This window comes from Globicephala melas, chromosome 14 (genome assembly GCF_963455315.2).
Source record: "Globicephala melas chromosome 14, mGloMel1.2, whole genome shotgun sequence".
In the NCBI taxonomy this organism is placed as follows: domain Eukaryota; kingdom Metazoa; phylum Chordata; class Mammalia; order Artiodactyla; family Delphinidae; genus Globicephala; species Globicephala melas.
In genome coordinates, this window is record NC_083327.1 from 16,472,277 (window position 1) to 16,484,334 (window position 12,058).

A 12,058-nucleotide genomic window follows, 5' to 3' on the forward strand; every position below is an offset into this window, starting at 1 on the left:
GAAGGATGCAGATAAACTGGAGTTTCTGGTCCTTGATGTAACCCTACTCTTTTTATACTGCATTCCACACAATAAGCATGTACAAAGAATACATTTAGCAACAAAATAAGGACTTCTAGGATCATGCCCTGCGTGCCAGGAGCGCTGTGGTATAATCTTCGTGTGGGTATTGTACCTTTGGGTTTTAAAGCTCTTAAGAAATCCACATTTGCCTGCTGCAGGAAGCAGGATGTGGTGAGCGGTGCTGGCCTCCACTGCAATGGGAGAGGCCCCGGAGAGTGCAGGAAAGAGTCCTGGATTCAAAGGCAGGAAACCCTGCCAACTGACTAGCTGTGTAACCTCAGGAAAGGCATTTAATCTGAGCCTCGGTTTCCTCCTCTATCAAATTAGACAAATGGTGCCTTTCTCATCTTTCAGAACTGTGGTGACCACCATGAGATGTTTGAAATGAAAATCTTTAATTTCCTCTAAAAGATAGGTATCTATGAATATCTGTAAAGCACTACATAAGCGAATATTAAAATAACATACTGGGGCTTCCCTGGTGGCGCAGTGGTTGAGAGTCCGCCTGCTGATGCAGGGGACATGGGTTCGTGCCCCAGTCCGGGAAGATCCCACATGCCGCGGAGCGGCTGGGCCCGTGAGCCACAACTACTGAGCCTGCACGTCCAGAGCCTGTGCTCCATAACGGGGGAGGCCACGACAGTGAGAGGCCCGTGTACTGCAAAAAAAAAAAAAATAATAATAATAATAATAATAACGTACTGAAACCTGTTCCTGCCTATTACAGAGAGTCCTCAACACCCCAGATAGGTCCTTTAAATGTAACATTTAAATACTGAGGATTTTCAAACCTATCAATGTAGCTAACCTCTCTTCTGAGTTCGAGACCTTATCTGAATGTCATACAGGCCTCCAACTCAGGATAGCAAAACCTACCTCAAAGTCTGTCCCGCCTCCTGTTTTCTCTTTCTTAATGGATGACATCACCATCCATCCAGCGACACACACCAGAAACTGTCATGCGCTGCCCCACCCCATCACTTACTCCTAAATTCTGTGCACAGACGTGTCTGTATCTGCCCCAAGCACCACTGCCTTAATTCTTTCCTCTAATTGATCCTCTTGCCTCTGTTTATGCCCCCTCTAGCCGCTTACCTATGCTGTTGCCAACAACATCTTTCTAAAGGTGAAGTCCAGTTATAACACACTCCTAAAATTCTTCAGTGTCTCGCTGTGGTCCTCAGTATAAACCCAAGCGCTTTAGCAAAGCTCACCAGCCTCCTCATGATGGGCCCCACCCCCTCACCAGAGTCCTGTTTATGTATCTCTCCCGCGGCTCCAGAATCCGGACACATTGCCCTGCAGCCCCTGGAGTGTGCAGCCATCTCCCCATCTCCGTGTATCGCCAGTGCCGTTCCAAGCATAATTGTCCTATTGAGCTGACTCTTAGGGATCTTCAAAGCTCGATTTAAACACTACCTGTTCCAGCCTACCTGAAATGATCTCCATCTCACGCCACACACAGACACACACAGACCCTTCTTCCATCCCTGTGGCCATAGTCTCTTATATGCTTCTCATATCGTTATGGTTTCCTCTCTGTTTTTGCTACCACATGAGCTCCTTGAGGGCTACTGAGATTTCCATTGTTTTCTCTCCAACAACTTGTTTGGGACCCGGCATTCTCCCGACCCTGACCAGTGTGAAGAGTTGAGGAGATCCACCCAGAAGGAATCTTCTTTGGAATCCCTGTCCAGACAGGAAGAGCATCCCTTTCATCAGGCATGACCTTGAGGTTGTCAGGCAGATGGAAAACAAGAGCTCAGTAGTTGAGTCATAGGAGCTCTCCTATACCAGTGACACTTTGAAGGAAAGTTCACAACCTTCCGGTTATTCTTCAGATATGACACAACACAGAAAGCAGAGGAGGGCTCCTTTTATTAAGCTACAGTCCAGAAGAGAATCAATGGAAGAGTGTCCCCAAGGCCCAGGGCAAAGCAAACACTTCAAGTAGGAATGGGAAGTCCAAGGGAGTCAAAGTCCAAGGGCCATAGAGAGACCACACCTCTGTGGGCTGAGGCCCTCAACTTCCCCCCAGCAATGGGATCTCACGCAACACCCTTGCCCTTGACGCATCCTTGGGATAGGAGCAGCGGAGGCGAGAGGTGCCTTTAGCACTTGCCTAGAAATCTACTCCTTGACCAGTATTTCTTCCTCAAAAACAATTACACATTTCATTAAAGTAGTGATTAAATCACTGTTGCTATCTTGATGTGCCCAGGCACCACCCAGACAGGCCAGAAGAGGTGCTCCCTCCGCGTCAGGTCTTGCTGTCTCAGGGGCCGTCTTTACCCTGCAAGTTGTTCTCTGCCCGCCCCGGCACAAACGCCACACGCCCACGCGTGCGCACATACTCACGCCCAGGCATGCACTCCTGCTTGCCCACTTACACTTATACACATTCATGCCCACACATGCACACACACACACACACACACAATCCACCACTCATATGAGTGTCCTGGTGTCAGCAATAGCTTAAAAATCCTTTGCAAAGTCGATGCCCATTCTCCCGTTTTATCTTAGCAAAATGGATAGATAACCTGCTTCGATCAACCAACAGAAAAAAGAAGGAAATGAGGGCAATTTGCTCAAATTTGGGGGCTGCGGTATATTTTTCTTTTTCCATTCTGTCGATTATAATCAGACAGATAGAAGGACGGAGACACACACCAACACACACATGTCCTTCAGTGAGGGAGTGCCACCCTCACCCTTCTCTCGCTGCCAAAGATGAGACACTGTGTTATCTGTAACCTAGGTTTTCTTTGTCAGTATTTTAGCAGACTCTTAACAGCCTGACTAGTGGTATTTCTGGCTTTACTCTGGGATTCATCCATCTTTACTTTTCTTAACAAGATGACTCCTGGAGAAGAAAGAAAAACCAAAGGGGGTTAAGGATGCTGATACTATTTATTGAGAATACGTAACTTTTAAAACATTTTAATTTATAATAATTTGGTTGGGAAGGACCCAAATTAGTTCCAATTATATTAAGGGATTAGGAAAAGAATCAAGAATGTGAGAATTCTGGTGATTTATGTTTCTTTCTTTTTGCATTTATGCAGAGCACGAACGAAGCGTTGCCAGACTTAGCAAATAAAAATAGAGGATGTCCAGTTAAATTTGGATTTCAGATAAACAATGAGTAATTTTTTAGTGTAAATATGTCCCAAAGATTGCATGGGACATAATTTATACCAAAAATGATTCATTTCTTATCTGAAATTCAAATTTTAACTAGATATCTTCTATTTTATCTGGCAACCTTACATGTATTACTTGTGGTAATACACAGTTAAAAGAAAAAAGGAACTATTAACATTTAAAAAATTTTTATTTTATTGAAGTATAGTTGACTCACAATGTTGTATTAATTTCTGCTTGTACAGCAGAGTGATTCAGTTATACATATACATACATTCTTTTTCATATTCTTTTCCATTATGGTTTATCCCAGGATATTGAATATAGTTCCCTGTGCTATACAGTAGGACCTTGTTGTTTATCTGTTCTATATATGCCAGTTTGCATCTGCTGACCCCAAACTTCCAATCCATCCCTCCCCACCCCTCTCCCCCTTGGCAACCACAAATCTGTTCTATCTGCGAGTCTGTTTCTGTTTTGTAGATAAGTTCATTTGTGTCATATTTTAGATTCTACACATAAGTGATATCATACAGTATTTGTCTTTGTCTGACTTACGTCACTTAGCATGATATCTAGGTCCATCCATGTTGCTGCAAATGGCATTATTTCATTATTTTTTATGACTGAGTAGTATTCCATTGTGTGTGTGTGTGTGTGTGCGTGTGTGTATATTATATATACACACACGCACACACACACACACATACATACATACCACATCTTCTTTATCCATTCATCTGTTGATGGACATTTAGGTTGCTTCCATGTCCTGGCTGTTGTAAATAGTGCTTTGAACCTAGGGGTGCATGTATCTTTTTGAATTATAGTTTTGTCCAGATCTATGCCCAGGAGTGGGATTGCTGGATCATATGGTAACTCTATTTTTAGTTTTTTGAGGAACCTCCATAAAAATGGTATTAAGAAAAAGCCTCTGCATCAAGTTCAGCAGATATCTAGATATTGGTATCTAAAGAAAACCTATTTACTCAAGAAACAGAATCTACATTCCTCTCCTGGACAGTGGGCAGGACCAGCTGGGTATGGGAACCCGTAGTCATCACCTGTGGACGAGCTGGAGAGCTGACATTTGATTTAAACCCAGGAATTTGAGGTGTGAGGGAACTTTTCTCTCAATAAGAGGATTAGAGAGCTCTATACAAACATCTCTATATTTATAACTATATTCATCGTGGAGCATTCCTGCATCTGAAGGTCCTGGAGCTGTGTGCAGAAGGAGAGCGGGAGGGTGGCATTCAAAGTGAAAAAGAGAATTTCTTAATTCGAGGGTTTTTCTTAATCAGCGAGCTTACGAATTAGAAAAAGCATCAGTTCAAATTTCCTAGTATATGATCCAGCAATTCTTGTGTGTGAACTTACATGTATCCCACCTTTTCTTTAAATTCAATCACTGTCCTAGTACATAGGTAGACAGCAAAGAAACAAAACAAAATTCACGCCCACCGAGAATGCTCTTCTGACTTCAGTATCCCAGACCGTAGGTCCACTGAGACTTTGCTAGCCTTTCAGAATCGTGAATGTTTGAGTAAAATTACTTTATTGTTAACAGTCAAAACCTCAAGTTATTCCTTTCCGTGCCTTAACAAATAGCATCAAGGAACTTGCATTAATATTCCATTGAAGTCAGTCAGACACCAAATCTGATTATATTCATTTTTAAATTACCTTCACTTCAAGGAATGATTTGTTGAAATTTCATTGTCTCTGTGGTTTTATAAATTACCCTAGGAAATGGTGCCTCACGAACTTCTGCGATTCTTAATAAGTTTACATGATTAATGCCTATTAAAGTTTATTAAGAACTTAGCATGATAAATATTAAATGTCCATTGTGGTAATTATTAGCTGTTATTCAGAGTCATTCTTGCAATGAAAGATACTGTGAAAGATCTCTGGAGGGAAACAAAAATGTCAAAGACAGGCCTGCCTTTTCATAGAAGCCTTGAGTTTCAACTTCTGACTTTCACTGAAGAGTTTTCCAACCCCGGCCCCGCCAGTGGAAGGGTATGTATGGAGCAGAGCTTAGCAGAGTCAACAGGCAGCCTCTTTGGGTGTTTCGCGGTTTTTGTTTTGATTTGGTTTGTTTTTCCTGTGTTCAAGCTTCACTATTCCAAGACTTAAGTAGAGACCTTAAGACAAAAATGAGAGGGAAGGATATTCTTTGCCTGTGAATTCTCTTAGACGATGAAAATCCATTTCAAAGATACAAGAGAGGGCTTCCCTGGTGGTGCAGTGGTTGAGAGTCCGCCTGCCGATGCAGGGGACGCGGGTTCGTGCCCCGGTCCGGGAAGATCCCACATGCCGCGGAGCGGCTGGGCCCGTGCGCCATGGCCGCTGAGCCTGCGTGTCCGGAGCCTGTGCTCCGCAACGGGAGAGGCCACAACAGTGAGAGGCCCGCGTACCGCAAAAAACAAACAAACAAACAAACAAAAAAGGATACAAGAGAAACAATACTGGCATGTTTTTTTTACTTTTATTGAATTATAGTTGATTTACAATGTTGTGTTAACTTCAGCTGTATAGCAAAGTGATTCAGTTATACATATGTATATATACATTCTTTTTTTTATATTCTTTTCCATTATGGTTTATCACAGGATATTGAGTATAGTTCCTTGTGCTATACAGTAGGACCTTGTTGTTTATCCACCTTGTATGTAATAGTTTGCATCTGTTAATCCCAAACTTCCAGTCTTCCCTCCCCCATCCCCCTCGACAATCACAAGTCTGTTCTCTATGTCTGTGAGTCTGTTTCTGCTTTGTAAATAAGTTCATTTATGTCATATTTTAGATTCCACATATAAGTGGTATCATATGGTACTTGTCTTTCTCTTTCTGATTTTGCTTAGTATGATAATCTCTAGGTCCATCCATGTTGCTGCAAATGGCATTATTTCACTCTTTTTTATGGCTGAGTAATATTCCATTGTGTGTGTGTGTGTGTGTGTGTGTGTGTGTGTGTATAATATATATTATATATATCACATCTTCTTTATCCATTTCTATGTTGATGGACATTTAGGTTGTTTCCATGTCTTGGCTATTTTAAATAGTGCTGTCAACATAGGGGTGCATGTATCTTTTCGAATTATAGTTTTGTCCAGATATATGCCCAGGAGTGGGATTGCTGGATTGTATGGTAACTCTATTTTTAGTTTTTTGAGGAACTTCCATACTATTCTCCATGTGGCTGCACCAGTTTCCATTCCCACCAGCAGTGTAGGAGGGTTCCCTTCTCTCCACAGCCTCTCCAGCATTTCTTATTTGTAGACTTTTTAATGTTGGCCATTCTGACAGCAACACTGGCACATTAATAAATTAATAGTACAGTCCTTCTTGTGCTCCCTTGAATTTCAAAAACCCTGTCCTTCTAAAGTTCAGAGTGCTAAGCAGACAGCCAGTTTACTTCAAGAGGCTCAGACAAACAGTGGAATTGCTCAGGCTGCCTGCAAAGTCAGCAAGCAGAAGGAAACCATGGAGCCAGAAAGGAAAGACAGGGATTTTTTTTGCTGCTCATTTAGTAACATTTCAAGGTGGTGATGTGGAGAAGAGTGTGGAGCACGTTGTCTGAAATTATGAACTGAGTCTAATCCTTCCTCAGAACTTACCCAACATCTTAAGCCAAGTTTGCCAGGGTTGAGTCCATTTAAGGAAACTGGTGATCACATCTCTTTCATTCAGAAGAGAACATGTAACTTAGATCCAACCAGGAAGTGTCAAGGACAAGGCTTCAATAAAGAGATATTTTCAAAATCATTGTTCCTAAGATCATATTAGACACATGTTCTCATAATATCATCTTGACAAGGACATGAAATGAAAGGGCAGATGTCAGAGGAGGAAGTAAAGTAACTTTACTGGAACCTGGGACTTGGTTCATAGCCACTGCAATTGGGCTGCCCCACAATTCCTTATCTCACTTCCCTCCTCCTGAGTGTTCAAAATAGGAATCCAATCCAAGGTCAGAATGTTCTGAGTTTTTGTTCCAAAGGAAGAGTCCAGCTTCTGTGTTGCTTTCTGGGAAGGTGTTTTCAGGGAAACTTTTTCTCTTCCCGGCATCACTCACTTCCAAGAGCCTGAGGTTGGGCATTGGATGTTGGTTTATACTGAACACGAAACCAGAACTAGCTCAGCATCATGACAGAGAAAAATCATAAGCTCCTTGGGAGAAATTTGAGAAACACGTTGTAGATTCAAAAGTTCATTTCTAAGACATCCTTGGGAACTCAGAATGCATTTTCCCGTAGGAAATGTTAGGTCAGCCCACCACAGCCAGCAGCACTCATCACATAGCAAAAAGAGTGCTGTGCTAACAGCATTCTAGAGCCTAATGGGCACTGCTTCTGAGAGAGCACATCGCAAGTCTCAAATAGGTCTACCAGAACCACAGCACTCTCGCTTTCCCCGGTTCAGTGGCAAGATCTTCCCCCATCTCCTAGCTCCAATCTGGCGCCAGTGAGCCACAGGAGGTCTCCTCACAGCATGTGGCAAAGCAGTCCCAGCAAAGGCTGGTGTGGGGGTGCAAGGCCCAAGGGGGAAATGGAGGATGTGAGCGCCTCCAGATTTGAGAAGTACAGAGCCATGCCCCAGTGAGATCATCAACTGGGATTCTGTAGGAACAGTCACCACTGAGTCTGGTGGGGCAGGAAGAGGGTTTAGGTGGGGGGTTGTGTAAAGAACCAGATTGGGAAGGGACGTCGAGCCAGATAGGAGCAGAGGTTTTAAGGGAGGTAATTTTCCTGGTAATGGTTTCATCGGGCGTTCCTTTGGAAGCCCAAGGAGAAGAGCAGCAATGGAGATTTTCTGTTGTCATCTTCCCTGGTGGAGGCCCCTTTAAATGAACCTTACTTATCTGCAGTGCAGATCCACAACTCACCTGGGCCTCCCCCACCCCCCAGGGACTGCCTCAGACCCAGCTCACATGACTGTATCCTTGACCTTCTGTCCCATGGGACATCTGATCTCAACACAGTGTCAGCATTTATCCTTCAGTGCAAGCACTAGGGGGCAGGTCAGAGATGCTTCTGCTTTTGGAGCTGGCTAGGCCTTGGTTGATTTGTAAGAACACATTCTAGAACCAAACCCTTATACCTCTGTGGCCAGGACAGTGCAAAGGTTTCTCTCTTTCTCCTCTCAAATACCAAAGACCCACTATGTGCTAGACTTACTTTGGTCTTGAAGAAACAAGAATAAATGCTAATGGTGGTTGGGTGGAATGTTCGGTGAAAACACACTTGAACACAATGGGGTATATTAGAAGCAGTTGGAATCTAACCTATTGGACCAAAAGGAGGAAATGAGTAATTCTTCCTATGCGTGTGTTAAAGAGACCTAAAACAGTGGAGAGCTAGAGTGGGAGCCTGTCAGGCAGCCATAGTGAGTGCAAACAAGCATAACCACCTTTGGCGAACCAAGGGTATGAGTCTAGGTTATCCTGCAGCCACCAAGATCAAAGTAATCCCAATTCCTCACTTCATTTGGACTCTTTGCCAACTAATCTAAACAGATTCACCCATATGCGCATGCATGCCGCCTCTGAGCCATGGGACTTTCCTTTCTACCACCAGCCTACAGATATTTTGGGGATCCCTATGTGAAGGAAACCTGTTCTAGAGAGTGCAGGACCAGAGCAATGGTGGCCAGGATCTGCTGGGCTGACCCCTGACAACTCTGCTGCCTGAGCTTTCTTTTCTGATTGACCCTGACTCTACCGCTTAGGGAGTGTGTGAATTGGGCAGCTTATCTTAACCTCTTGCGGCTCAACTGCCTGGGCTTTAAAATGGGGATTTATTGACCTTGCAGGTTTGTTATGAGGGCTAAACTATATAATGCACAGAAGATGCATGGCACACTGTCTGGCAGAACACGGGCCCTGAAGAGCTGGGAACTGCTCGTTCTATTTGCCTGTTCTCTCTAGAGGCTGCCCTGGGGGAAGAAATACGAAGGCTGCTTGTCCTGTGATTCTCAGAAGTTTCACCCTCACAGCCCACATTCCAGGGGCTGCAGTCAGCCCCTCTTTGGACCCCAGAGAAACATGTGCACTAATGAAATTACCAGTCGAGATTTGGTCCACCAGAGCCTGATACCAGGAGATGTCACCAGATGGGTTCTCCCTTTGCCTGGGAGTCTAGGATTTCCACCGTCTAAACATCCTTCATTGCCAAATGCTGCCACCCTCAGGGCAATGCTCTGTGTAGGTGCCCTGCCCACCGGCCAGAGCCTGGGACACAGCTTTCCTTTCTGTTTCCCACAGGCTGATCTGGCATTTCATCCTGCACCACTTGGGGAGTGTAACAAGGCGAGGGCCGGGGCGGGCTGTCTCTTGGTCACATGCTGCCTCTGGTGTTCCTGCTGGAAAACTTGCCTCTGTCACATCTAGATCCGCAGGGCCATGAGGCGAAGCTTTGGGAAGGAACAGTATGTGAAGATACTAGTCCGTGGAGTATTTTCGCCTCCTTGTGTGTTCTCTTTCCTCACTTCTCTTTCCTCACTTCCAGCAGGCTCAGATCTTATTGTCTCGGGCTAACAGGTGGTAGCTCTGAGTGTGTTTGGAGGATGGAGAAGGGGAAATGCAGCTTGCAGGGCTCCCTGGATTTTGCTTTCTGGAAGTCTCTTTAAGAAAACACATCCAGATGTAGAAAACAAACTTATGGTTACCAGGGGATCGGGGTGGGGGGAGGGATAAATTGGGAGACTGGGATTGACATATACACACTACTATATATAAAATAGATAACTAATAAGAACCTGCTGTATAGCACAGGGAACTCAATACTCTGTAATGGCCTATATGGGAAAAGATTCTAAAAAAAACTTTAAAAAGTGGATATATGTATATGTATAACTGCTTTGCTGTACACCTGAAACTAACACAACATTGTAACTCATCTATACGCCAATAAAAATTTTAAAAAGGAAGTGAGATACCTATCAAAAAACAGAAACCCACATCCGGGCTTTGAAAGAAGTGAGAGGAAGAGGTTGTAAAGAGAATGTCTTGAGTCAGACGGGCGCGGAGACGCTTCTGGAAGCAGCATCGCGATGGCTGCGCAAGGAGAGCCCCAAGTGCAGTTCAAGCTCGTATTGGTTGGTGACGGCGGTACTGGGAAAACTACATTTGTGAAACGCCATCTGACTGGTGAATTTGAGAAGTATGTAGCCACCTTGGGCGTTGAGGTCCATCCCCTTGTGTTGCATACCAACAGGGGACCCATTAAGTTCAACGTATGGGATACAGCTGGCCAGGAGAAATTTGGTGGACTGAGAGATGGCTATTACATCCAAGCTCAGTGTACCATCATAATGTTTGATGTAACATCGAGGGTTACTTACAAGAATGTGCCTAACTGGCATAGAGGTCTGGTACGAGTGTGTGAGAACATCCCCATCGTGTTGTGTGGCAACAAAGTGGATATTAAGGACAGAAAGGTTAAGGCAAAGTCGATTGTCTTCCACCAAAAGAAGAATCTTCAGTACTATGACATCTCTGCCAAAAGTAACTACAATTTTGAAAAGCCCTTCCTCTGGCTTGCTAGAAAACCGATCGGAGACCCTAACTCGGAGTTCGTCGCCATGCCTGCTCTCGCCCCAGCAGAGGGGGTCATGGACCCAGTGTTGGCAGCGCAGTACGAGCACGATCTAGAGGTTGCTCAGACAACTGCCCTCCCGGATGAACATGATGACCTGTGAGAAAAGTGAAGCTGGAGCCCAGCGTCAGAAGTCTAGTTTTATAGGCAACTGTCCCGTGATGTCAGTGGTGCAGCATGTTTGCCACTTTATTACATAGCTAAGCAGAACATGTGCTTAATGTTTGGGATGCTGAAGGAGATGAATGGGCTTTGGAGTGAATGTGGCAGTTAAAAAAAACAAACAAACCTTCATTTTTTTGGACCTGCATATTTAGGTGTTTTGGAACACAGTTCTTTCCTCCTTGAGTTTCAAATATAAGACTGCTACAGTCACATCACAATATTCAGTGGTGGAATCTTACTGTCATTCCCATTCCTTTTCGTTTAGAATCAGAATAAAGTTGTATTTCAAATATCTAAAAAAAAAAAAAAGAGAGAATGTCTTGAAGAAGTAAGGTTGCCCAGGCTTCCCTCACGCTCTCTGATTTCCCCTCCAAACTGGAAACAGAGACCCCAGGCCAGAGGAGAGGAAGAGAGAAGACAGGGCCTGGGGTGCATGTGCTGGTTTTCTTTTGCTGCATCACACATCCCCACATACCTGGCAGCTTGAAACACTGATCGCAGTTCTATAGACCCAGCTGGTCCTAGAGTCTACAATCCTGGTTCCATAGGTCCAGTGTGATAGGGCTGGGTCTCTGCTCAGAGTATCACAAGGCTGAAATCAGGGTGTCAGCCAGGCTGGGAGAAACGCGCTTCCAAGCTCACTCGGGCTGGAAGAACTCAGTTTCTTGGCACTTATGGGGCTGAGGCCCATGCTTCCTTGCTGGCTGACAGTCAGGGCTGCCCTCCATTCTGTCGTCAAGCCAGCAATGGCGTGTTGAATCCTTCCCATGCTTTGAATCCTTGGCTTCCTCTCCTACAACCAGCAGGAAGAATGCTCTGCTCTTAAAGGACTTGTGTAATTAGGTGAGGCTCACGTGACTGTTCTCTTTAATTTAAGGTCAACAGATTCGGCACTTCAGTCACATCTGCAAACTCCCTACACAGCAGTACCGAGATTATTGTTCGTTGTATAACTCAGGAAAGGTGTGTGTACCCCTGGGACCAGGAATCTTGGAGGCTGTCATAGAATTCTGCCTCCTGTAGTCCCGGGGCAAGGAACTGAACCCTGCTTCTTGGCAGCAGCAATAAGGCCGTGG

The 12,058-nt window shown here is 44.5% G+C and overlaps 1 protein-coding gene across 1 annotated transcript; it reads left to right on the forward strand.

Moving 5' to 3' along the window:
• The first annotated feature begins 10,237 nt into the window (after positions 1 to 10,237).
• LOC115854796 (GTP-binding nuclear protein Ran-like) lies at positions 10,238 to 11,084 on the forward strand. Its single transcript, XM_030859373.2, has one exon. The coding sequence runs from the start codon at positions 10,273 to 10,275 to the stop codon at positions 10,918 to 10,920; it is 648 nt and encodes a 215-aa protein (XP_030715233.2). The 5' UTR covers positions 10,238 to 10,272; the 3' UTR covers positions 10,921 to 11,084.
• Positions 11,085 to 12,058: the final 974 nt, after the last annotated feature.

What these genes read in the sequence shown, in the direction of transcription:
- LOC115854796 (XM_030859373.2), top strand. Translation starts at nt 10,273, where the DNA reads ATGGCTGCGCAAGGAGAGCCCCAAGTGCAGTTCAAGCTCGTATTGGTT.